Here is a 25,415-nt window from a genome sequence, read left to right on the forward strand (position 1 = left end):
CTCATTTATTTAGGTCTTCTTTATTTCCTTTCAGCAATGTTTTCTACTTTAGTTTTTTAGTAAAGTTTATTCCAAAGTATCATCATCTTTTTGGTCCTGTTATAAGTAGAATTGTTTTATTTCCTTTCAGATTGTTCATTGTTAGTGAGTAAAAAAATCCAACAAGTTGACCATGTGTCCTGCAACTGTGGTGAAGTCATTTATTCTAATACTTTAAAAAAAATTCTTTAGAATTTTTTAACAGTGGTAGTATTATGTCTTCATTTCAAATTTTGTTTTTTATTTTTATTTTTTGATGAATATTATGGCTTAGAACATCTACAATGTTGAATAGAAATGGGGAAAAGGGGTACCTTTTCATATTCCTAAGGGGGGAAGATTTCAATCTTTCAACACTGAGTATGATAGCTGGCATTTCTCAAAAATGTCCTATATCAAGTTGAAGTTGTCTTCTTTCTAGTTTGTCTAATCTTTTTAAATATAAATGGGTCCTGGATTTTGATGAATGCTTTTTCTGCATGATCACATAACATAATGTAGTTCTTCCCTCTTCATTCTATCAATAGGGTGTGTTACACTGATTTTTTTATATGTTTAATCACCCTTACATTCCTGGAATAAATCCCACATAGTTATGCTGTACAAAACTTTTAATATTCAGCTGGATTACATTTGGCAGTATTTTTTTTGAGTATGTATGTATATATAGTCATAAGAGTTATTGCTCTGTAATTCTATTTTCTTATATGGTCTTTGGTATTGGTAATCAGGGTAATGCTGATTATATAGAAATAGTTAGGAAGTACTTGCTTCTCATCTGGGTTTTTTTTTTTCTTTTTCTTGGAAAAATTTAGGGTTGGTGACCAATCTTTGAAAATGTGGTAGAATTTACCACTAAAGTCATCACATATTGGGTTTTTTATTTATTGGGACATTTCTGAAAACTGATTTCATTTTGTGTTATATAGGTCTGTACAGACTTTCTATTCTGGGTTCAGTTTTGGTAGTTCTTTGTTCTTAGAATTTGTCTATATCATCCAGGTGATCTAATTTGTTGCTGTAGAATTATTTATAGTACTCTTTTGGGTTGAATTTCTATTTTTTAAAAATATTTATCTATTTATTTGAGAGACAGCACAAGCGGGGAAGAAGGGCAGAGGGAGAGGGAGAAGCAGACTCTCCACTGAGCAGGGAGCCCGACGCAGGGGGCTTGATCCCAGGACCCTGGGATCATGACCTGAGCCGAAGGCAGATGCTTAACTGACTGAGACACTTAGGTGCCCCAAATTTCTATTTTTAATTGAAGTTGACATGAAATATATTTTGTGTGTACAACATAGTGATTTGACAATTATACATTACAAAATTCTCACCATAATAACTGTAGTCACCATATACAATCATACCATTGACTTCATTTCACATGCTAGAGTTTTTACCCCCATGGCATACGTTATTTTATAACTGCACATTTGTACCTCTGAATCCTCTTCACCGATTTCACCCATCCCTCCACTCACCTCCTCTTGGCAACCACCAGTTTGTTGTCTATATTTAGCAGTCTGTTTTTTTGTCTTTTTCTTCATTTGTTTTGTTTCTTAAATGCCAAGTATGTGTGAAATCATATGTGTCTTTCTCTGACTTATTTCACTTAGCATTATACCTTCTAAGTCCATCCATGTTGTTGCAAATGGCAAGATTTCATTCTTTTTTGTGGCTGAGTAATACTCCATGGTGTGTTGTGTGTGTCACACACACACATATATATATAAAACATCATCTTTATCCATTCATTTATCATTGGATACTTCGGTTGCTTCCATAATCTTGGCTATTGTAAATAATGCTGCAGTAAACAAAGATGCACATATCTTTTCAGATTAGTGTTTTTGTGTTCTTTGGGTAAATATCCAGTAGTAGAATTACTGAATCATATGGTAGTTCTGTATTTAATTTTTTTTTGAGAAACCTCCATACTGTTCGCAGTGGCTGCACCAGCTTGTGTTCCCACCAACAGTGCAGGAGGGTTCCTTTCTCTCCACATCCTCTTGTTTCTTGTGTTGTTGATTTTAGCTAGTTTCACATGTGTGTAGTGATCTTTCACTGTGGTTTTGATTTGCATTTCCCTGATGAATGATGTTGAGCATCTTCATGTGTGTGTTGGCCATCTGTATATCTTTGGAAAAATGTCTGTTCATGCTCATTTTTTAATTGGATGCAGGTTTTTGTTCTTGTTTGGTATTGACTTGTATAAGCTCTGTATATATTTTGGTTATTAACCCCTTATTAGATGTATCATTTGCAAATATCTTCTCCCACTCGGAAGGTTGCCTTTTTGTTTTGTTGATTATTTCCTTTGCTGTGCAAAAGCTTTTTGTTTTGGCATAGTTTTGGTAGTTTATTTTTGCTTTTGTTTTCCTTGCCTTAGGAGACATATCTAGAAGAATGTTGCTATGGCCAATGTCAGAAATTACTGCCTATGCTTTCTTCTATATTTTGAGTTTATTTTTGTGTGTGGTGTAAAGAAGTAGTCCAGTTTCATTCTTTTGCCTGTAACTGTCCAGTTTTCTCAACACCATTTGTTAAAGAGACTGTCTTTTTCTCATTGGATATTCTAGCTTCCTTTATATTAGATTAATTGACCATATAATCATGGGTTTATATCTAGGCTCTCTATTCTGTTCATTCATCTATAGGTCTATTTTTGCATCACTACCATACTGTTTTGATTACTATGGTTTGTACTGTATCTTCAAATCTGGGACTGTGATGCTTCCAGTGTTCTTGATTTTAAGCTTGCTTTGGTTATTTGCTTTGATGGTTCCATACAAATTTTAGGGCTATTTGTTCTACTTCTGTGAAAAATGCTGTTGGCATTTTGATAGGGGTTGCATTAAATCTGTAAAATCCCTTGGGTTGTATGGACATTTTAACAATGTTTTCTTCTTCTAATCCATGAGCATGGCATATCTTTCCATTTGTTTATGTCACCTTCAGTTTCTTTCATTGGTGTTTTATAATTTTCAGAGTACAGTTCTTTTGACTCCTTGGTTAAGTTTATTCCTAGATAGTTTATCATTTCTCCTGTGATTATAAATAGGATTGTTAATTTCTCTTTCTGATGCTTCAGTATTAGTATATAAAAATGCATCAGGGTTTGTATATTGATTTTGTATCTTGCAACCTTACTGAATTCATTTATCAGTTCCAGTAGTTTTTTGGTGGAGTCTTCAGGGTTTTCTATATAGAGAATCATGTCATCTGCAAATAGTGATGGTTTTACTTCTTCCTTACCAATTTGGATGGCTTTTGTTTCTTTTTGTTGTCTTACTGCCGTGGCTAGACTTCCACTACTGTGTGGAGTAAGAGTGGACATTCTTGTCTTTTTCCTGACCTTAGGGGAAAAGCTGTTTTTCACCACTGAGTATGATATTAGCTGTACCTTTTTTCATCTATGGCCTTTTTTATGTTGAGGTATGTTCCTTCTAAATCTACTTTGCTAAGGGTTTTTTTTTTTTTTATCATGAATGAATATTGTACTTTGTCAAATGCTTATTCTGCATCTATTGAAATCATATGGTTTTTATTCTTCCTCTGATTGATGTGATGTATCATGTTCATTGATTTGTGAACATTGAACCACCATTGTATCCCAGGAGGAAACCCCACTTGATTGTGATGATTTTTTTAATGTATTGCTAGATTCAGTTTGCCAGTATTTTGTTGAGGATTTTTGCTTCTGTGTTCAACAGAGACAATGGTCTGTAGTTCACTTCTTTTTGTGGCATCTTTATCTGGTTTTGGTATCAGCATAATGCTGGCCTCAGAATGAATTTGGAAATTTTCCTTCCTCTTGTTATTTTTTGGAATAGTATGAGAACAGGTATTAACCTTCCTTTAAATATTGGTAGAATTCATCTGTGAAGCTGTCTGACCCTGACTTCTGTTTGTTGGGAGCTTTTTGATTACTGATTCAATATCCTTGCTAGTAATTGGTCTGGTCAAATTTTCTATTTCTTCCTGCTTCAGTTTTCGTAGGTTATATGTTTCTAGGAATTTATCCATTTCTTCTTGGTTGTCTAATTTGTTGGCATATAATTTTTCACAGTACTCTCTTACAATTGTTTGTATTTCTTTCTGTGGTGTTGGTTATTTCTCCTCTTTCATTTGTGATTTTGTTTGAGTCCTTTCTCTTTGAGTCTGGCTAGAGCTTATCAATTTTGTTGATTCCCCCCCCACACCCCAAGAACCAGCTCCTGGTTTCATTGATTTGTTCTATTATAATTTTTGTAGTTTTGTTGTTGTTGTAGTTGTTTTTAGTTTCTATATCATTTATTTCTGCTCCAATTTTATATTCTTCCTTCTGCTGGTTTGAGGGTTTGTTCTTTTTCTAGCTCCTTTAGGTATAAGGTTAGATTGTTTGAGATTTTTCTTCTTGATGTAGGCCTGTATTACTCTAAGCTTCCCACTTAGAACAGCTTTTGCTGCATTCCCAAAGATTTTGGACTTTTGTGTTTTCATTTTCATTTGTTTCCATATAATTTTTCAAATCTTTAGTTTTTTAGTTGACCCATTAATGGTTTAGTAGCATGTTTTTTAACCTCCATGTATTTGTGGTCTTTCCAGATTTTTTCTTGTGGTTGATTTCTAGTTTCGTAGCATTGTGTTCAGAAAAGATGCATGATACGATGGCAATCTTTTTGAATTTGCTGAGCATTGTTTTGTGGCTTAACATGGGATCTTTCTGGAAAATGTTCCATATGCACTTGAATGGGTATTCTCCGGTTTGGGGATGGAATGCTCTGATTATATCTTAGATCCATCTGGTCCAATAGGTCATTCAAAGCCATCATTTCCTTTTTAAATTTTTGTTTGGGTGACCTATCCATTGATATAAGTGGGGTGTTAAGGTCCTTAACTACTGTTTTATTAATATCAATTACTTCATGTTTGTTATTAGCTGCTTTATGTATTTGGGTGTTCCCATGTTAGGTGCATAAATATTTACAGTTGTTATATCTTGTTGGATTGTTCCTCTTATGATTACATAGTGTCCTTCTTTGTTTCTTGTTACAGTCTTTGTTTTAAAGTCTATTTTGTCTGATAACAAGTATTGATACCTTGGTTTTCTTTTCACTTCCATTTGCGTGATAACTGCTTCCCATTCCTTCACTTTCAATCTGCATATGTCTTTAGGTCTGAAATGAGTTTCTTGTAGGCAGCATATAAAGGGGTCTTTTTTTTTTTTAAATGCATTCAGTCACCCTATGTCTTTTGATTGGAGCAGTTAGTCTATTTACATTCAGAGTAATTTAAAGACATGTACTTACTGCCATTTTGTTATTTGTTTTATGGTTGTTTTTGTAGTTCTGTTCCTTTCTTCTCTGGTGTTTTGCTGGCTTTCTTTTGTGATATACCTGGATTCCTTTGTCCTTATTTTTTACATATCTATTATAGGTTTTTGATTTGTGGTTACCCTTAGATTTATTTTTAATATCTTATGGATATAACAGTCTACATTACATTGATGGTTGCTTAAGTTTGAACATATTCTAAGAAGCACTAAGTTTTTATTCCCCCCTCCCCTGCCCAACCCACACACACAGTTTCGGCATATGGTATCATAATTTACATCCTTTTATTTTGTGAATCACTTGACTGATTTTTATAGATATACCTGATTTTACTGCTTTTGTGCTTTAGCCTCCACACCGGTTTTGTAAGTGAATAATATGCTTTTATTATGTTTGTATGTACCTGTGAAATTTTTCCTTTCCTACTTTTCTTACTCCTGCTTATGGTCATTTCTTTCTACTCAGAGAATCCTCTTAAACATTTCTTGAAAGGCTGGTTTAGTGGTGATGAATTTCTTTAACTTTTGTTTGTCTGGGAAACTATCTCCACTTTTTTTCTGAATGATAGCCTTGCTGGATTGAGTATTTCTTGTTGTAGGTTTTTTGCTTTCAGCACTTTGAACATATTATGCCACTCCCTTCTGGGCCTATAAAGTTTCTGCCAAAGAATGAGCTGATAGCCTTATGAGGTTTACCTTGTATGTAACTGTTTCCTTTTACTGCTTTTACTACTTTGTCACTACTTTTTGCCATTTTAAATATTATGCGCCTTTGGGTGGACCTCCTTGGGTTGATTTTTGTTGGGGGCTCTCTGCCTCCTGGATCTGGATTTCTCTTTCCTTCCCCAGATTCAGGAAGTTTTTAGCTATTATTTCTTCAAATAAATTCTCTGCCCCCTTTTCTCGTCTCCTTCTGAGGTCACTGTAATGTGATTGTTATTACACTTGGTGGTGTCACTGACTTCTCTCCACGCATTCTCATTTTTTATAATTCTTTTTTTCTTTTTCCTGTCCAGTTTGATTGCTCCCCGTTATTCTGCCCCCAGGTTGCTGATTCATCCTTCTGCTTCCTCTAGTCTACTATTGTTTCCCCTCCATTGTATCTTTAATTTCAGTTATTGGGTTCTTCACCTCTGTATTTGTTTTTGTTTTTAATTTTTTAAATTTTCTATCTCTTTGTTGAGGGTCTTACTGAGATTCACCATTCTTTCTTCAAGTCCAGTGAGTATCTTTATGACCATTACTTTTCAAAAAAATTTTTTAAAGATTTTATTTCTTTATTTGAGAGAGTGTGAGAGAGAGTGGGGGGAGGGGCAGAAGGGGAGGGAGAGAGAATCCTGAGCTGACTCCACTGAGCATGGAGCTGGATGCAGGGCTCAATTTCATGACCCTGTGACCATTATTTTATCAAGCGTATTGCTTATCTCCATTTCATTTAGCTCTGTTGCTATAACGGTCCTATTAATTCATTTAGGACCTATTCCTCTGTCACCCATCATGTCTAACTCTTTGTTGATTTCTATGTGTTAAGAAAGTCAGCTAGTTCTCCTGCTCTTAAAAGCAGTGACCTTGGGAAGAAGCGGTCCTGTAGTGCCCTCCCATGCAATTTTCCGTGTTCACCAGATCCTGGTGCTTCAGGGGTGTCTCCTATGTCTGTTGCATACCCCCTATTGTAGCTGTGACACTTTTGCCTTCAGTTCAGTCATCTGCAGTGGCTCTCTTGCCTGTTGTGGGCAGGGTTTGGCCTCTGTGTTGTTAAGGGTCCAGTTTGCAGCTGCCTTGGGCTTACGTTGGGTCAGATCAGATGTTTGCTGGAGATGCAGTCACAACAAAGTGCATGGTGTTGTCCCTGTGACACTTTTGTTGGTGGACTGGGCCTGCAGTCAGACCAGATGTCAGCCCCCTGCTGGGGCTGCAGTCAAACTGGTGTGTGTGGTTACCTTTTCCCCAGGGCAGGAGTCACTTTGGAGTGGTGGTGGCCCCTTTCTGGACTGCTTGCACAATACCATTATTTTGGTGCCACTTCAGATGGACTCCTGCCAAGTGAGGTGGATTCGATGGGGTGGATCAGCAGGAAAATGTGGGATTAGGCTGTGTGATTTGGAAGCTACATGGAGTGGTTATGCCGGTTCTTGCAGATGTCCGTTTATCTTGATGAGATGGGGGGAGCATGGGAGAGAAATGGTGGCTTATAGCTCTTTTGTTTTTGAAGTCTCCTAAAGATCCCCGACCCTGTTGTGTTTGTTCTGAGATTAGTAAATAAATCTCCTGCCTGTATATCCCTGGCATTTTTCAAATTGTTGCTTCTGTGCTGTATCTTTAGTGGCATTGTTTTGTGCCATCTCTTTAAGGGCAGAGACTGTTTCCTCTTGCTGTCCACCTCTCCCAGAGCTCTGCTCACTGATTTTTAAAGTTCTTGGTGCTAGGTCCCACTGATAGTAAAAACTGAGAAAGTTAAGTTCCTCTGTTTTTCAAAGCCAGTTGTCATGGGATTTGTCTTTAGGGTGTGTTCGCCATGCCTGGGATGCCTGTACGGGGTCTGCTCCTTTCTCTTCTCTGTGCTTGTAGTGTCCTTTTCTCCCAAGGTCAGTCTTGTGGCTCACTTTGGTTCCTGACGATGTCTCTGCCCTTGCTACTTTTTGTCAACGTGGTCTCTTCTCTAGATAAGTTGTGGTGAGTCTGTTCTATCAGTCTTCAGGTTGTTTTCTAGATTATTTGTTAATGTGGATGTTGTAAAGGTGTATTCATGGGACAAGGTGAGCTTAGGATCCCTTTATTCCACCATCTTCCCCGGATCTGATTTCATTTGTCTTTAGATACAAATATTGCATTGAGTATATATATATATACCACTTCTTCTTTATCCATCCATCTATTGATAAATACTTGGGTTGCTTCCATATCTTGGATAAATAATGCTGCAATAAACAGACCTCTGTGCATATATCTTTTCAAATTAGCATTCCATTTTCTTTGGGTAAACACCCAGAAATGAAATTACTAATTGTATGGTCTAATTTTAATTATTTGACAAAGTTCCATAGTGTTTTTCCATAATGACTGTATCAACTTACATTCCCATTAACAGTGCAAAGGGATTCCCTTTTCTCCACATCCTCACCAACACTTGTTATTTCCTGAATTTTTGGTAATAGCCATTCTGACAGGTGTAAGGAGACAGCTCATTGTGGTTTTAGTTTGCATTCCCCTGATGTGTTGAGCATCTTTTTATGTGTTGGTCATATGTGTCTTTGGTAAAATGTCTATTCAAGTCCTCTGCTCATTTTTACTCAGAATTTTTGTGGTGTTGAATTGTTCTTTATATATTAAAAAGTTCTTTATATATTAACCCCCTATTAGATATATCACTTGCAAATATCTGACCCCCATTCAGTAAGTTGCCTTTTAGTTTTGTTGATGATTTTCTTCACCTTGCAAAGGCTTTTTAGTTAGATATAAGCCTAGTTATGATTTTTTGTTTTTTGTTTTCCTTGTCTGGGGAGATAGATCCAGAAAAATATTGCTGAGGTTGATGACCAGGAGTTTATTGCCTATGTGTTCTTTTAGAAGGTTTATGGTTTCATGTCTCATATTTAGGTGTTTAATCATTTGAATTATATTTTTGTGTATAGTAATAAGAAAGGGGTCCACTTTCATTCTTTTGCATGTAGCTGTCCAGTTTTCTCAACCTTTTATTGAAGAGACTATCATTCTTCCATTTTAAGTTCTTTTCTCCTTTGTTGGTTAATTGCCCATATAGGTGTAAGTTTGTTTCTGTTTCATTGATCTGTCTGTTGTACCAGTGACAAATTCGTCTGATAGCTGTAGTTTTGTAGTGTAAGTTCTGGGATTATGATACCTTCTGCTTGTTTTACTTTTTTTTCCTCTCAAGAATACTTTGGCTATTTTTGGTCTTTTGCAGTTCCATACAAATTTTACAATTGTTTGAATTTTGTTGAAAAATACTATTGGTATTTTGATAGGGATTGCATTGAATCTCTATATTGCTTTGGCTTTTATGGACATTTTAACAGTGTTCTTCCAATCCATAAGCATAGTATATTTTTCCATTTGTGTGTGTGTGTGTGTGTGTGTGTGTGTGTGTGTGTGTGTGTGTTGTCTTCAAATTTCTTCATCATTGTCTCATAGTTTTCAGAGTATAGGTCTTTCTTTCACCTCTTTGGTTAAACGTATCTCTGGGTATTTTATTATTTTTCATGCAATTAATTGTAAATGGGGTTGTTTTTAAATTTTCTCTTTCTGCTAGTTCATTATTAGTGTATAGGAATGCAACGGATTTCTGTGTATTAGTTTTCTGTCCTTCAACTTTACTGAGTTCATTTATGCTATTGTTTTTGGGGGCCTCTTTAGGGCTTTTTATGAATGGGGGTCCTGTCATCTGCAAATAGTGACAGCTTTACTTCTTCCTTACCAATTTGGATGACTTTCGAATTTCTGTGGTTAAGATTTCCAATTCTATGTTGGATAAAGTGGTGATAGTGGACTTATCTTGTTCCTAGAAAATAAAAATTTGTTCAGATTTTCTGTTCCTGATTCAATCTTGAAAGATTATATGTTTCTAAGGAACACGTCCTTATCTTATTCCTGATCTCAGAGCAAAAGCTTTCAGCTTTTTGCCAGTCATCGAGTATGTTTTTAGCTGTGTGTTTTCATATATGAATGGCCCTTATTCTGTTATGCTCCCTCTCTTCGTATCTAGTCGAGAGGTTTTTTGTTTTTGTTTTTTAAATGTGAGTGGATGTTTAATTTTATTAAATGCCTTTTCTGCATCTATTGAAATGATCACGATTTTTTTTTAATCTTTCATTTCACTAATGTGCTGTATCATGTTGATTTGGGAGGTTGAATTATGCTTATATCCCTAGAATAAACCCTACTGATTATGGTGAATAATCCTTTTCATATATTGTTAAATTTGTTTTGCTAATATTTTATTGGATTTTAGCATCTATGTTCATCAGGGATATTGGTCTGTAACTTGTTTTTTGTTTGTCTGGTAGTGTCCTTGTCTGGTTTGGTATGAGGGCAATGGCTAGCCTCATAAAATTAAGGTAGAAGCATTGCTTCTCTCTCTCTCTCTATATATAGACAGGAATAGTTTGACAAGGATACATATTTTTCTTTAAATATTTAATAAAATTTATCTGTGAAGCCATATGATTCTGAACATTTGTTCAGTTTTTTGATTGAATTTCATTAGTAGTAATCTGTCTTTTCAGATTTTCTATTTCTTTCCAATTCAGTCTTAGAAGATTTTGTTTCTAGGAATTGGCCCATTTCTTCTAGGTTTTCCAATGTGTTGGCATACAATTTGTCACAGGAGTTACTTATAATCCTTTGTATTTCTGTAGTGTAGGTTATAACTTCTCTTTTATTTCTGATTTTGAGTCCTCCCCGACCCGCCCCTTTTTTTGATGACTCTCAGGTTTATTCATCTTTTCAAAGAACTAGCTTTTAGTTTCATTGATTGTTTTCTTTTGCAGTCTCTATTTATTTATTTCCACTCTGATTTTTATTATTTCCGTCTAATCTTTTCTTCCTTCTACTAACTTTGGGCTTTGATCTTTTCCTAGTTCCTTTAGGTGCAAGTGTAGACTGTTAAGATTTTTCTTGTTTCTTGAGGTAGGCCTGTATCCTTACAAATTCCCCTCTGAGAACTGCTTTTGTTGCATCCCAAAGATTTTGAACTATTGTTTCCATTTTCATTTGCATTCAGGTAATTTTTATTTGCCTCTTTGCTTTCTTTGACCCATTGGTTGTTTAGTAGAGTGTTTAGACTCCATGTGTTTCTCCCCCCAGTATTTTTCTTGGAATTCTAGTTTCATAGTGTTGTGGTCAGAAAAGACACTTGATATGATTTCAGTCTCTTGAATTATTGAAACTTGTTTTGTGGCCTAACGTGTGTATCCTGGAGAATGTTCCATGCACACTTAAAAAGAATGTGTATTCTGCTTTTTGAATAAAATGTTTTGTACGTATCTGTAAATGCCACTGGTTTCCATACTGATTTTCTGTCTGGGTGATCTATGCATTGGTCTAAGTGGGGTGTTAAAGTACTCTTATTATATTACTGTGAATCTCTCTTTACATCTGTTAATGTTTGCTTTATAAATTTAGATGCTTCTATGTTGGATGTATAGATATTTACAATTGTTATATCCTCTAGTAGAGTTGGTCCCTTCAGCATCATGTAATGGCCCTCTTTTTCTCTTGTTACAGTCTGTTTAAAGTCTATTTTGTCTGATATAAGTACTGCTATCTCATTTTTTTGTTGTTGTTGCTTCCATTTGCATGGACTATTTTTTCCATTCCTTCACTTTGTATGTTTCTTTAGTACTAAAGCGAGTTTTTAACAGCATATAGATTTTTTAACTTTTCATGCACCCTATGTCTTCTGATTAAGTGTAAATGGACTTAATGCTTCAAAGTAGTTATAGGTAGCTATGAACATATTGCCATTTTGATAATTGTTTCTGGTTGTTTTTATTGTCAACTGTTCTTTCTTCTCTAGCTCTCTTCTCTTGTGATTTTCCTTTTTCTTTATTTTTCTGTGTCTATTATAGATTTTTAGTTTGTGCTTAACATGAGGTTAGTAAATAACTTCCTATATTAAGTTGATCAGTTCGCTTTGAACATACCCTAAAGGGCTATATTTTTACTCCCTCCCCCCGCCATGTTTTATGTATATAACATGTTTTACATCTATTTTGTGTATCTCTTTACTAATTTTTGTAGAGATTATTGGTTTTACTACTTTTGTCTTTTAACCTTTATACTAGTTTTGTAAGTATTTGATGTACCACCTTTACTGTATGTTTACTTTTACCAATGACATTTTTTTCTTTCATAATTTTCTTCTGGTTATGGCCTCCCCCCGCTACTGAAAGAAGTCCCTTTAACATTTCTTATAAAGCCAGTTTAGTGGTGATGAACACCTTTAACTTTTGTCTTGGAAATTCTTTCTCTCCTCCAACTCTGAATGATAATCTTGCTGGGTAGAATATTTTTGGTTGTATGCTTTTTTCTTTCAGCACTTTGAATATATCATGCCACTGCTTTCTGGACTGCAAGGTTTCTGCTGAAAAATGAGTTGATAGCCTTATAGGGTTTCTACTGTCTGCAACTATTTGCTTTTCTCTTTTAGCTTTTAAGATACTCTTTATTAATTTTTGACTTTATTATGTATCTTGGTATGGACTGCCTTGTGTTCATATTGTTTGAAGCTCTGTGTTTCCTGAAGCTGGATGCCTGATCTGTCCTGTTAGGGAAATTTTCTTCAAATAAATTTTTTGCCACTTTATTTTCTCTCTTTTTGGATCCCTTAATGCAAATATTAGTATACCTGATGTTGTTGCCGAAATCCCTTAACATATCCTCATTTTTAAACTACCTTTTTTTTTCTTGCTGTTCAGGTTGGGTTCTTTCCATTACCCTGTGTTCCACATCACTGTATGTTTTTCTGCATCCTCTAATCGGTTGATTCCCTCTAGCCTATTTTTCATTTGTTATTGTATTCTTCAGCTCTGAATGGTTTTTATATGTTCTTTTTGTTGAAGTTCTCACTGAGTTAATTCATTCTTCTCTCCAGTCTAGTGAGTATCTTTACGACCATTGCTTTGAACTCTTTATCAGATAGATTGCTTATTTGTTTCATTTAGGTATTTTTTCTGAGTTTTTTGCCTTGTTCTTTTGTTTGGAACATAATCTCATTTTGTCTGTCTCTGTTTCTGTGCTTTAAGGAAGTCAGCTATGTTTTCTGGTCTTGAAGGAGTGGCCTTATGCTGAAGGCATCCTGTAGGGCCCTTCCTACTGTGACCGGGTCGCAACGCTGTGGGAGTGTTGGTGAATGGAGTTGGCTTCCCCTTCGCCAGGGCAAGAGTTGCTCTCAAGGAGTGCTGGTCCTGGCTGGGGCTGCCTGCCAGGTGTGATGGGTGGTGGGTGCTTTTGGGAAAATGCCAGTCCTGACTGCATTTAGGTAGAGCTAAGCCCCACTCAGCTGCAGAGGTCCCAGAGTTAAGCCCTGCTAGTTCTTAGGAGACTCACCTTCCTGGTGCAGGTCTCCAGGACTGGGCATGCCCCATATGGGACTTGATCCCTTTGTTCCTCACGGAAGACCTTCGGACATATACGATCCCTCCTGCTTGTGGGTTCCCACTGTGTCTCTGTTTTCTGTCATTTTCACTATGTCACTTTCAGAGCGTTGCATTATATGTAGGTCATGCCTTGATTTGTCCATAAGAAGAGGTGAGCTCAGGATCCTCCCCCAATACCATTTTCCTGAAATATCTTTATAGAACTTTTTGATAACGCTCCTTATTTCTGTAGGATAGGTGTTAATTTTCGTTCCTACTTTCCTAACTTTAGAAGTTTGAGAACTATTTTGTTTTTATTAGTGTAGCTGATGGTTTCTCAATTTTGTTGCTTTTTCCAAAGACCCAAGTTTTGCTTTGACTTTTTCCCTTCTCTATTCTTTATCATATTTATTTCTCCTCTAATCTTACTATTGCCTTCATTCTGCTGCCTTTGGGTTTAGATTGCTTTTCTTTTTCCAGGTCCTTAAGGCATAAAGTTAGGGTATTGATTTGAGATTTATTTTGGTATATAATTTTATATAGTTATACTTTAAAAATCCTTTTGACAGATCTCTGCTTTTGGTTGGAATGTTTAGTGCATTTATAAAGAAATTGCTGATAGGGACTTCTGTCATTCTACAACTTGTTTTCTATATGGGATATATATTTACTCAATTCTTCCATTACTACTCTGTGGTTTATATTAAATTTATCCACAGTCTAGTTGGAATAGCAGCTTACATTCAACAGTATACAAGAACTGCTCCTCTACAATTCTAGCCATGTTTTATGAGATTATTGTCAAATTACATTTCATGCACTGTGTCTGATAAGTGTGTTGAGTCCCTCTAGCAAATTTTTCAATTATGGTTTTTCAGTTTTAGAATTGGTATTTGATTCCTTTTATAATTTCTATTTGTTCGTTGATATTTTCTATTTGATGATGCATTGTTCATTTGTTTCCTTTAGTTCCTTTGTCGATGGTTTTCTTTAGCTCTTTGAATACATTAAAGACTTAACGTTTTTAGCAAGCGAATTTCTGCTTTAAGGACAGTGTTAACCTCTTTTTCTTTGTCTGCTTTCTAGTTTCTTTGTTTTTCAAACTGGTCATTCTAAATATTCCAATGTAGCAACTCTGGAAATTGGATTCTGCTCCCTCTCTAGAATTAGTTTTGTTGCTTGATCTAAGTTGTGATTATTTAGTGAATTTTCAAAACTATTTTTATGAAAATTGTGTTCCTTGTCACGTGTGGTCTCTGAAGTTTGTATTTCATTAGTTTAGTGGTCAGCTAGTGGTTTGACAGAGCTGTCCTTAAGTGCCTGCAGACAAAAGAAAGAAAAAGAAATAAAAGAAACTAGTCCCCTGGGCTTTGCAGATTGTTGGGTCACGCCATCAGTACTTATCCAGGGATTTACAACTATGCTCTAGCCTTCACAAGTCTTGCTTGGGCTGGGTGTAAACATCATTAAGAAGTAAAAGCCTAGGGTCTTCTCAGATCTTTTCTGAGGACGTATACTGACCTGGGTTTTGGCATGTGGCAGCTTTTCAAAGCCTTTATTCCCCAAAGTACTTCACCCTCCAGCTTTTCCTTTCATTCAGGCCTTAGCCATGTGTCTACTGTCTGTCACAACTGTTAATTCTTGCCTTAGGCAGGAGCATGTTCATTTCCTTTTCAGTATTTTGGAGAAACACCCTCTTGTAGCAACACCCTGAGAAACTCCTGAGTTAGGTGAAACAAAGGTGAACCCCTTGCTTGAATCCTCCCAGTAGCCCGCAGGTCCAAACAAACACTATTCCTTGGGAACAGGAGCATTCTGCCTCCTGTAGAGCCAGGTCCCCATACCAGTTACAGACTGCAATTTTTCATCCTCCACTACTGACCGGGGGGGAGGATGGGGAAAGACTAAGATAAATGCTATTAAGCTATCCATCTGAGTTTCAGTCATTTTTTGTTTAAGCTTTCATTTGATTTATGTTACATTATCTTCCAGACTTTGAACAATATTGACAGTTTCTGCCAGTCTTTCTAGTGTTTCTGTGGAATGGATGGGTCCTTAGAGTTCCTCATTCTGCCATTTTCATTGTCTATAAGCATGCATAATTTTTAATGGAAATAGACACACCAACATTTGGCTGAATGTGACCCGATTTTTCCTATTATAGTCTGAATGTGTGATGCTTTATTCAAACTTAGTAAATACTTACACTGTTATATGATAAAAACATTGCATATATATTTCAGACATAAGTAGGTAAAAAAAAGGAGTATAGAAGAATTCATAAATGACACATACTCATGGCTCGTATAAGGGGATTGAGGGGCTAGCATGAACACACTTGTACCCTTGTAGTGTGACTCCTATGCTCACCCTTTCCCCACTATTAGAAAAAATACTATCAGAACAATTATGTTTGACCCAATACAGGTCCTTGCTAGAGTATGAAAAGCCTCTTGTTTTAATATTTTAAATTGAATGTTAATGAGCTCTTAGGAACATTGTGTCCAAAAGTCCATTCAAATGTTTTGTTGCTAGATGCTCTAGTTAATGTTTGCCTTTGTTACCAGTACTTCTTAAAACACAATGTTTACTGTCATGTGTTTGATCTCAAAATAGTATGTCATGCCTTATTTAGAAATAACTACTCCCTTCATGTACCCTTAGGGAGGTTCTTCTATGGTTACAAGATCTAATCTCCCCAAATCACCATGCTTGCTGAATTGTTAATTGACAAGGGATATTACTTTATACACAAAAGAAAATTATAGTAAACACACAACACTATTGGGCTTACTCACGTGAATATCTGATGCAAGGAACAGTATGCTGAGCAAAATGCAACATTTTTTATTCATCAGATGTTGTTAGAAATTAAACTCCTTTAGATGGAATTTTCTGTTAAGATTTTTTCCTCTAACTGAAGACTGTTCAACATATAATCAGTATTTAAGGGAGACTTCAATACAGTAAATTTGGTTGAAAAGTGACATTGGAGGATACAGCATACCAGATAATTAATTTTTCAATTTAATTTGTTTGGCAAAGGTAAAGATGGCCTATATTACATATGTGATTTTCCATATGCTAAATTCTGAAAGGAAACTACATTTGAACCACTCTTTGTAGTTTTGCCTATAGCACTTTCCAGGAACAACTTGTCTTGAGGCAGTTTATTTCCCTCTAGAATCACTTCCCTAATGCAACAACAGTCTATAGAAAAGTGACAGCTCTCTAGCTGTAAAATGCTAAAAGACTGTTTTTGTTGTAGGCATATAATGACTGAGAGGAAATTATATAATAGGCTACAAAACTTTTACTAATCTGGAATAGGGAAGTTCTCCTTACCTTCGTCATTGTCTGACTTTGGTCGTGACTGAACACTATATTAAAGCTTTATAGACAAACTAAAGGTATGTTGTTTAGATTTTTTTTTTTTTTTATTCATGAGAGACAGAGGGAAGGAGGGAGAGAGAGAGAGAGAAAGAAGCAGAGGGAGAAGTAGGCACCCAAGGAGCAGGGAGCCCGATGTGGGACTTGATCCCAGGACCCTGGGATCATGACCTGAGCCGAAGGCAGACGCTTAACCATCTGAGCCACCCAGGCGCCCAAAAGGTATGTTGTTTAATAACAACTTTGAACCTTAAGGGGACAAACAAAAATAATTATAATAAAGATGTTTACATGTAAAATTTGGTCTCAGACTCCAATTGTAATACCTGTTCTGAATGAACCTTAGAAAATGTAAAAATACTCAATGGATTTACATTTACATGTCAAGTGCTACCTAGGGATAGGCATTAAACAAATGATCATGATCACTTAATGCTTTTCCATAAATGCCATTCCAGTACTAAATTTATCACACTTTGAACAGGAACTAGGGGACTTAATGTGCTTTTTAAGAATAGATTTGGGAATATGTGGTAAGGTGAACATAGTTCTGAATTATGCAATTTTCACTGAATATTCTGTTTTGACAAGATAACTTATTGCTAGCACACATATTGCCCTGGAACTAAGCTTCATATACCCCTGTAGGATTTTATATTTCCCATTCTTTACTGAATTTCATAAAGGTATGAAATAAGCAAATTCAGTAGATGTGCACTTGGTTCCTGTTGAGACTGTATACCTGAAACTCCTAACAAAGTTCTCCATGTTCTACTATTTAGATTTTAATGAAAATTAGATAACCTTAAAAAAAAAAGGAAAAAAGTTTATTGAACTGACTGCATTTTTAAATTATTCTTCAGCACCACAGAAAATAAAAATTCAGGTTTCAGAGTTTGAAAGCCCAGTTAGAAGCTCTATTTTTCTATTCTTTTTGGCTTTCAGCTTCTAATACTTCTGTAAGTCAGACAAAATTTGTATTTCCTGTCTAATTTACAGGGTTGTTGTAAAGAAAAAAGATAACATATGCAAAAGTACTTTATAAACTAAAAGAGGATATACAAACATAATGATTAGACTCCTATATTTGGTTTTCAAGAAACCTTCACTGACTCATTCATGCATAGGATAATTTTCATCTGGATTTAAGGAATGAAGTTTTGATGGCAAACTTTTTCCATATAACACGTGGGGAAAATGGCCATCATGCGTCAGTTTTGCAGTTACAAGTCTAGATTCCTGGGTGACCCTTCTAAAGTTAGAGAGGAATTAATTTCTAGTTTTGGTGTGTTGCTTCTATCACCTGATGCTTTCAAGCTTATTGATTTAGTCCTGTTTGCTTTAAAATTTATGTCCTGGGAAACACCTCCGTTTCCCAGGTTAGGCTTCCAAGTTGCAGGCACTATTCATCCAGCTCCCTGTCTCTTCATCTAATTGTGATTAATAAGAACAAAACCATCTGTAACCATACACACATCCTTTATACTGAAATGACAATGAGTATAATTTTTCAGTACGTGACATATCATGCATATACCTTATCTCCGTATAACCTTAAGGATTCTTTAACATATATTTCATAGTTTTCCCTTACTAACATTGTGGTTTTCTTTACTAATGAGTGAACAGTTCTAACACATGAATTCATAATTACATTGTCATTTATTTCAGTCCTATAGCATATACTGAATATAATATGCTTGAAAACACTTCAGTATTTCCTTTGTTCTTTCCAGTGCTAATATGAAATTTAACCATCCACTTCTATAAATTAAATTCACTAGGAAAACACATTTCAAAAATTATACAAGAATAAGCTAGAATTATCACAACATGGAAATGAACTCAAGAATTCAAACTATATCTCAGGAACACTTTATCTTCATGGTAAACATTCACTTTATGCAAATCCCACTTGGCTTCATTTAATTAAAAAGCTGAAAAAGAAAGAAAATTATATGCTGAAAATAAGGAAAACACAATATACTTTTTATTCACTCTAAAATAGTACATGTAAATAGCATATAAAAATGTCATAATTGTATTCATCCCATTCTAATTTTTTATCAGGGCAATTTCTCTGAACTAGTTCCTGGAATGGGGTCAACACTTGTGGTGAGAATAGGCCAGGGCTGGGAGAGGATGCTGATAAGAACTTGAACTAGCAGTGTTTAAGTTTGGGTAAAATACCCTATTTCTTTCTGTGAGCCACTTTCACTGTTGCTTAGAGCAGTAGTTAAACCAGCATTTAAACTGGTAATGTAAGTAAAAGGAACAAAAAGTGTCAGTTAAAACAAAAATTTGAAGTGGGTTGTTTCAATGTCTTAAAAAAAACTTCAACCTATAATTCATTCACTTACATAAAATAACTAAACGCTTGATGTTTTTTAATGAACTTTATAGCTGAAATATATTGTACAACCAAAAAGAATGTATTTATGAATTGGTGTCATTAGATTCTGAGTACATACATATCTGTACATAGATGCTTGTACAGATAGAAATTAAAGTAAAAGGGAGCTATTTTTTTTTAACTTCCCTAAGCAAAGTTTTAATCTATGAACAGAAATAGAAGTTGTAAGATGGTAAGTCAATTTAAATAACATTTACTAAGTTTCTGCTTGATATTTTTACCTTTTTTCTAACACGTGGCAAGGTTTTTTTGTTTTGACAATATAACTTTGCAGGACAACCAGAGACAAACCATGTTTTAACCAAATATTAAAACAAAAATGAAATTAATTGCTGCTATAGTGGGAAAGCCATGTAGTTGGTTGGAAAACTGTTTAGTTTCGTAAGTTTAACATCGGGATATTTAAATCCTAATATCCTAAGAATGTATTTCTTTGTCTTTCTGAACCTCGGTTTCCTCATTAGTGAAAAGAATGTTTGGTTGATCTCCAGAGTTCTTTACAGTGCTCGTATTTTATCAACCTAGTGACACTATGTGCTAAAAGTAAACACGTATTTAAAAATACTTAAAATGTTATGTAATATATAATAAAAATATAATAAATATAATACGAAATTATAAAATAAAAAGGCTATACAAACTAAAATAAGTACTCCATTTCTGAGGAATTATTAAAGGCTAGAAACCACGTGCTGATTCCTCGATGCAATAAGACCTTGCTTCTATTTTTCAAAATAACTAGTTATGACTGCGATCCTGTAGGGGTAACCATCTTCATGAAGAAGAGTGTCAGCAGGGAAACTTCCTCAGAGCAGTAAGCAGTGGCTGCTATTGAATCCAAATAATCCCTAACACTGATGGCAGTGCACAGAGATGTGTCCTTTGTAGATGAACTCTTTGGCATTTTCTGCCTTTAATTTTAAGTTCCCCTAAAGATTAAAGCTAAGTGAAGAATGGGGGTTAATGATGAAAAGAAAACTTGATTATAAAATACTTAAAACTTAAAGTTGAAAAAATTATAACTTAAGAAAACTGAGAATTTGTAGGGTTTATTTATTTTTTAACTGGTCTAAACATTTCTGGCTGTGTGCATTAAAGATCACCTTTTATCACTGCTAAAAATACTATACCATCAAAGCAAAAACAGTAATGTGACCCTTATGATTATTTTATACTTCCTAACTTTTTAGCCCTAGAAAAGTCCAAAAGATTCTGATTTTTAGATGTTGTTAAATTCACAAAATAAAAGGATCTCTGCATCTTACTATATTTCAAATAAACTAAGAATCCTTAGTTACCACACTATTGGTTCACACTAGGGATTTTTCCCAAACTAAAATACCATTTTTTCTAAAAAAAAAAAGCTGTTAAAACAATCTTTTGTTTACATTTTATTATGCAATGACAAATTATATATTTTATCTTGAACGTGATCCTATTGTCTTACAATAAAGGATAAGTTAACAGACTACCTGTTCTTTTATATTTAAAGTATTTTTCATAAAAAGTTAAAAACTTTACAAGTGTTTGTTCAAGACATTGGAAAAGATCAAAGTGTGTCAAAAATGTTTGTTAAAATCTTTCTTAGAAAAGCATAAACTATTATTCTCTAGGTAATCATTCAGTATTACTATTAAACATCCAAGGTATATTCCAGTATGAATGTTTTATATGGATTTCATCACTCGAGATTAGTCCCTCATTCCTATGTGTCAGGTTCTGACATGAATTTTTTCTTTTCACATTTACCTGTCTAGTAATTTTCATGTATAATTTAACAATTCTCCTATATTTATGTTTCTAATAGTGCTTGGAGAGTATCTTTCCTAGTAATGCTTATTGTAAAAATGTTTAAAAATACTTTTATAACATGGAAATTGTTGAATACCAAAAACCAAATAGACTCCTCTTACTTGGAATGTATTTTTCAGGGTTGTGGTGGGGTTCTTCAGAGCGGGAGCAGCTGCCTTGGGTACCACCATCAACTTCTGTCTGGACTCCCCTCTACCCTCTGTCATGAATGATTCTCTTCACAGGTCATGGCAGTGTGTACGTGTGTTAACACTGACTACTGTAGCTAGCTTAATTTGAAGTGACTGGTCAACTGACTCAAGTGGCAACAGAAGATGGAGGCTACATGGCAAGTCTAGAGAGCTGTACACAGAAAGATTACAGAGCAGATGAGAACCAGCATGAATATGCCCCAGAAACTCCCTCTTTTTCTAGCCTGAAGGGCTGCAACTATTCCCTTCTGGTCTGTGTAATTTGATTACTGCTTAAAAGTACATTAGGGATGCAGACAGGCATTGTGTATACAGAGAAGGAATGGGATGAAGATCTCCCAAAACTTGCAAGTTTGGTTCTTTCCTAATTACTCCCTCATACTAACATTCAGGATTTACATAAAAATGTGGTCCCTGACTTGCAGAGAAGTGATGTTCCAAAAGTTTGTAGCACGGTTATTATTTGAAATCCCAAGTAAGTTTTTCTAGAGAAACATTATTTAAAATGGTAATTATTTTCTCAAAGTTGAGCCAAAAAAATGTCTGTCTCAATCACTATTCAGCAAAGATTTACTGCCCATTTATTGCATACAAGAATATTGTGTATAGAAGGGTGTTGTAAGACAGGTCATGACTAAAAGTCAGGGCCATTAGGTTTCTTTCCTAAAGGAGAGTAAGACCTGGACACAATTAAGTGTAACACAGACATACTTGATATGATGGCACGTCCAAGTGTTACAGGAATTGGAAAACAAAGCAATACTCTGACTTTGAAACCAAGTTAAAAGAAGAGATAGTAGCCTAGGCTACAGGAATGAAGAAGGGTGCCCAAGAATGAAAATAACAGTGTGTTATGTTCAGTATGAGGAGTCCATACCCTTTCTGTAAAAGGCCAGGAAGTGAATACACACTGTGGGCTCTAAGTCTCTGTTGAAACCACTTAACTAAGCTGTTGCAGAATGAGAAAAAAACCTCTGGATTTGGTCACTGGGTGGTCACTGGAGACCCATATTATATGTAAAGCATGTTTATTCCTTTTTTCTTCCCGTGAAAAAACTAAATAGGCATGAAATAGTGGCTTGCATTTTGTTTTTACTTACCTTAAACTAATTATCTGTTGTTGGTGTTTTTAAAAAAGTGTGTCCACAGTACTCTTAAATGAATTCTGTCCAACTGAGAGCTGGTTAAAGTCTCTGAGCTCTTCAGATGGACAGACTTTTCTTGTGTACTGTACTTCCTATTCTCCAACTGGGGAAGAGTCAGGGAGACCTAATGGTGACATGACGCTCTGTCTTACAGAAATCATTTTCGCGATTAAGGGGCAGTTGCTCAGATTTCATTCTGGTATTGAAAAGAAAGTGTGGAAGGGAGGAAAAGCCTCGCTTCTTTACTCAGAGCATGGATCGTCCACTGGTTGAATTGTTCAATTGGCCTTGCAGTTGGTGGAACTCAATGACTCACTGTTCTTAGGGTTTTCTTAACCTTTATTTTATATTCATAAATGTTCTGAGGGGATGCAAGAGAGAAGTACATTATGGCTGTTAGCCAGCCCTCTTTAGCCTGATTCTCTGCTTTGTAATAGAAGATTACTGAACCCAGAAAAATGTTCAAGTCTGAAGTCAGCAATCCAAAAAAAGGCCTAGAGAAATTGAAGGCTTCATGAGGAGAATCTTTGGGATGGAAACCTTTCTAGATCTATGGTTACACAGGGCAACAACAGTTAAGTCTCACTACTGCTAAGGCCACTTCTCTACGCAGCCTAAACTGAGAGACTTAAGTAACAGCTTTCACAGCATGGTTATTAATAATTAGGCATGATCAGGAAGGTGGATACTATGTCTGGGGAAAAAAGAATAATAAAGCTAGGGTGTGGAATAAGGTTGGGGGATAGGTGAAGAAGAAAAATGTCTTTTAGACCACAGGAGCTGCCTATGTTTTTACTGTTTTCAATCGGATGCTGAATGGTGGAGTTTCTATCAAAGTAAAAAAGTTGCATTTTCAAGATGGAACTCACCCTCTAGGAGCTATTTTGTGCATGTGTATTCAGACTGTGTGTTGTGAGGCTGGAGGGGTTGGAACGAGCAGTACAAAATGTAAAAGAAAAGCAAAAAACAATTTTCTACAGAAATTATTTTCTTTTATATAGAGGTTCCTACTATCTATTCCTGAAATTACCAAATGCTGATTAAAAATCTTAGTATATACTTAAAAGATCTGTAGTTTGTCTTATTATCTTGGAAATTAAAATTTATACCATTCGTTAGTGGGAGAGACGTGACTACATTTGTCCTAGGCAGAATGAAATGTATTTCTGTCATTTCTTTTAGTTCTGTTTTCCTCCCTAAAGTTTTAAGAGAGAAGTAACTAAATGAAATTATATTTTGTTTGGAGTAGAGTGCATATCCATATATGGGAGTATTTTAAAAACCTACTGTTTGTCAAAATGGTTAATTCCATGGGTCAAAGTCTATTGCAGACACCTGTACCTGAGGGCTTATCTCTACAGCGAAGTACAACAGCCTAAGACTGGAATGTAGGGTCTCACCGTTAAAAGTTATCTTACATCTGTAAAACAATAGTTTGCTGCAACTTGTCTTATGTATGAGAGAAATATTATGGTCTTTATTTGAAAGATGAGGAAAACTGAGGCTCAGAGAAGATTAAAAGACTTGCCTGAGGTTATAGTTTTAAAGTGCCATGGTCCAAATCACATCTTCTCACTCAAAGTCCAGATCACTTTCCAATACACCACAGTGAAATACAACAATATGGAAAAAATAGTCCTTAAGATTCAATTTCCATTTGCAAAATATTATTACAAGATTTAGCACTGTATTCCTTATCTAGATAAGATAGGGGCCAGACAATGGTGCCTTTAGAGCATTCCAGCTCTTCTCCGAATCCTCTCTAAATCTTCGGTCCTTTATGTCATTCTTCAAAGCTGGAACTCAGCAGGAGAAAGACAATCCCAGTGAAATTCTTATCAGTGATAGGTATTGTGGGTTGATCACCACATCATTTCGATATTATTTTTCTACTTGTACAGCTCAAGATTATATTTAATATTTTCTCTACAGATGAAAGATATACACGTAAGATATAGAAATGAATGTGAGATTGCAATACTGTATACCCTGGGATTTTTTTTGCCTTGCTATGCTTGTTCACTATCATACTTTCCTCAAAATTCATATGAATGTCTCATTTCTGTTATTCTGTACTTTCCATTACTGAATGTCATTCCATTTTTTTGTTGTTGTTGTTATTCATTATCTCTCAAAATAGCCAAGGACATCAGGAATTAAAAGTATTTTTTTAAAGACAACAGAAGATAGTTTCTATGTCCATTATAAGCTTAATTAAAATATATTTTTATTATTTGATGCCAGCCAGCTAAGACTCAATCTGAGTTTGCAGTAAGTATCTTTATAGCTCCAGTTTCTGGAATAATTATCTTTCCACACACCACACATCCCTTTAGGTGTGTGGAATAACCTGACCACCCCACGAGGTGGAGTTGTACAATGTGGTAAGCCAGTACTCTTCTTTTCACTGTTTCTATCTTAATGGTTCCTGCTGCATTTAGATAATAAATAAAAAATGCTTTTGAGTTAAATAGTAAATTAATATGATGAGCACCTACTATGCGCACAGCACTTTGCAGATACAAAAAGGTATTTTCAAAGACTCTTCTCTAAAATATATCAGGATATTACAGAATGAACATGACTTTACTATATAAAACAGTTATGTATGAATACTTAATGAACAATGTAATGAAGTAAAGTGCTGAACAAAAATGTAATGAAGATGCTGAAGCTGAAGGGCTTGTACAGGTTAAGAAGGAGGTGAAGTAAATATTTAGTGAGAACCCCACTACATTTCAGGCATTACAAAGTGATCATATAACTTAACCCCACAGAATTCTGAGACAGTGTTATACCAAGTTTACAAATGAAGAAAGCAGCTCAAAAAAGTTAAATATCTTGGCAAAAGATAGAGAAATAATATGAGACAAACCTAACAACTGAGCCTGTCTCCAACCCCGTAAAAAAAACTAAAGCATGATTTTCCAAATGAAGAAAAATGAGACGCAGAACTTAGTAACTAACTCCAAGTCCCAAAGTTAGTGGAGAGGATCTAAAATTCAAACAAAGATTTGT

At 35.2% G+C, this 25,415-nt stretch overlaps 1 protein-coding gene across 3 annotated transcripts in view; it reads right to left on the bottom strand.

Moving 5' to 3' along the window:
* Positions 1–16,465: 16,465 nt before the first annotated feature.
* Positions 16,466–25,415, bottom strand: part of TUSC3 (tumor suppressor candidate 3) — a 277,668-nt gene continuing 268,718 nt past the window's right edge. For 2 of the 3 annotated variants that reach the window (XM_028099684.2, XM_028099682.2), the window contains exon 10: positions 23,926–23,988. In XM_028099684.2, coding sequence (XP_027955485.1) covers positions 23,970–23,988 — 19 coding nt within the window. In that variant the 3' untranslated portion in view covers positions 23,926–23,969. Of the gene's footprint in view, positions 18,774–23,925; positions 23,989–25,415 lie in introns of those variants that run through there. The other variant, XM_028099683.2, reaches the window with a different exon arrangement.

This window comes from Eumetopias jubatus, unplaced genomic scaffold (assembly GCF_037043125.1).
Source record: "Eumetopias jubatus isolate StellerSeaLion01/CBP00866 unplaced genomic scaffold, mEumJub1_p1.0 scaffold_2, whole genome shotgun sequence".
Classification (NCBI taxonomy): domain Eukaryota; kingdom Metazoa; phylum Chordata; class Mammalia; order Carnivora; family Otariidae; genus Eumetopias; species Eumetopias jubatus.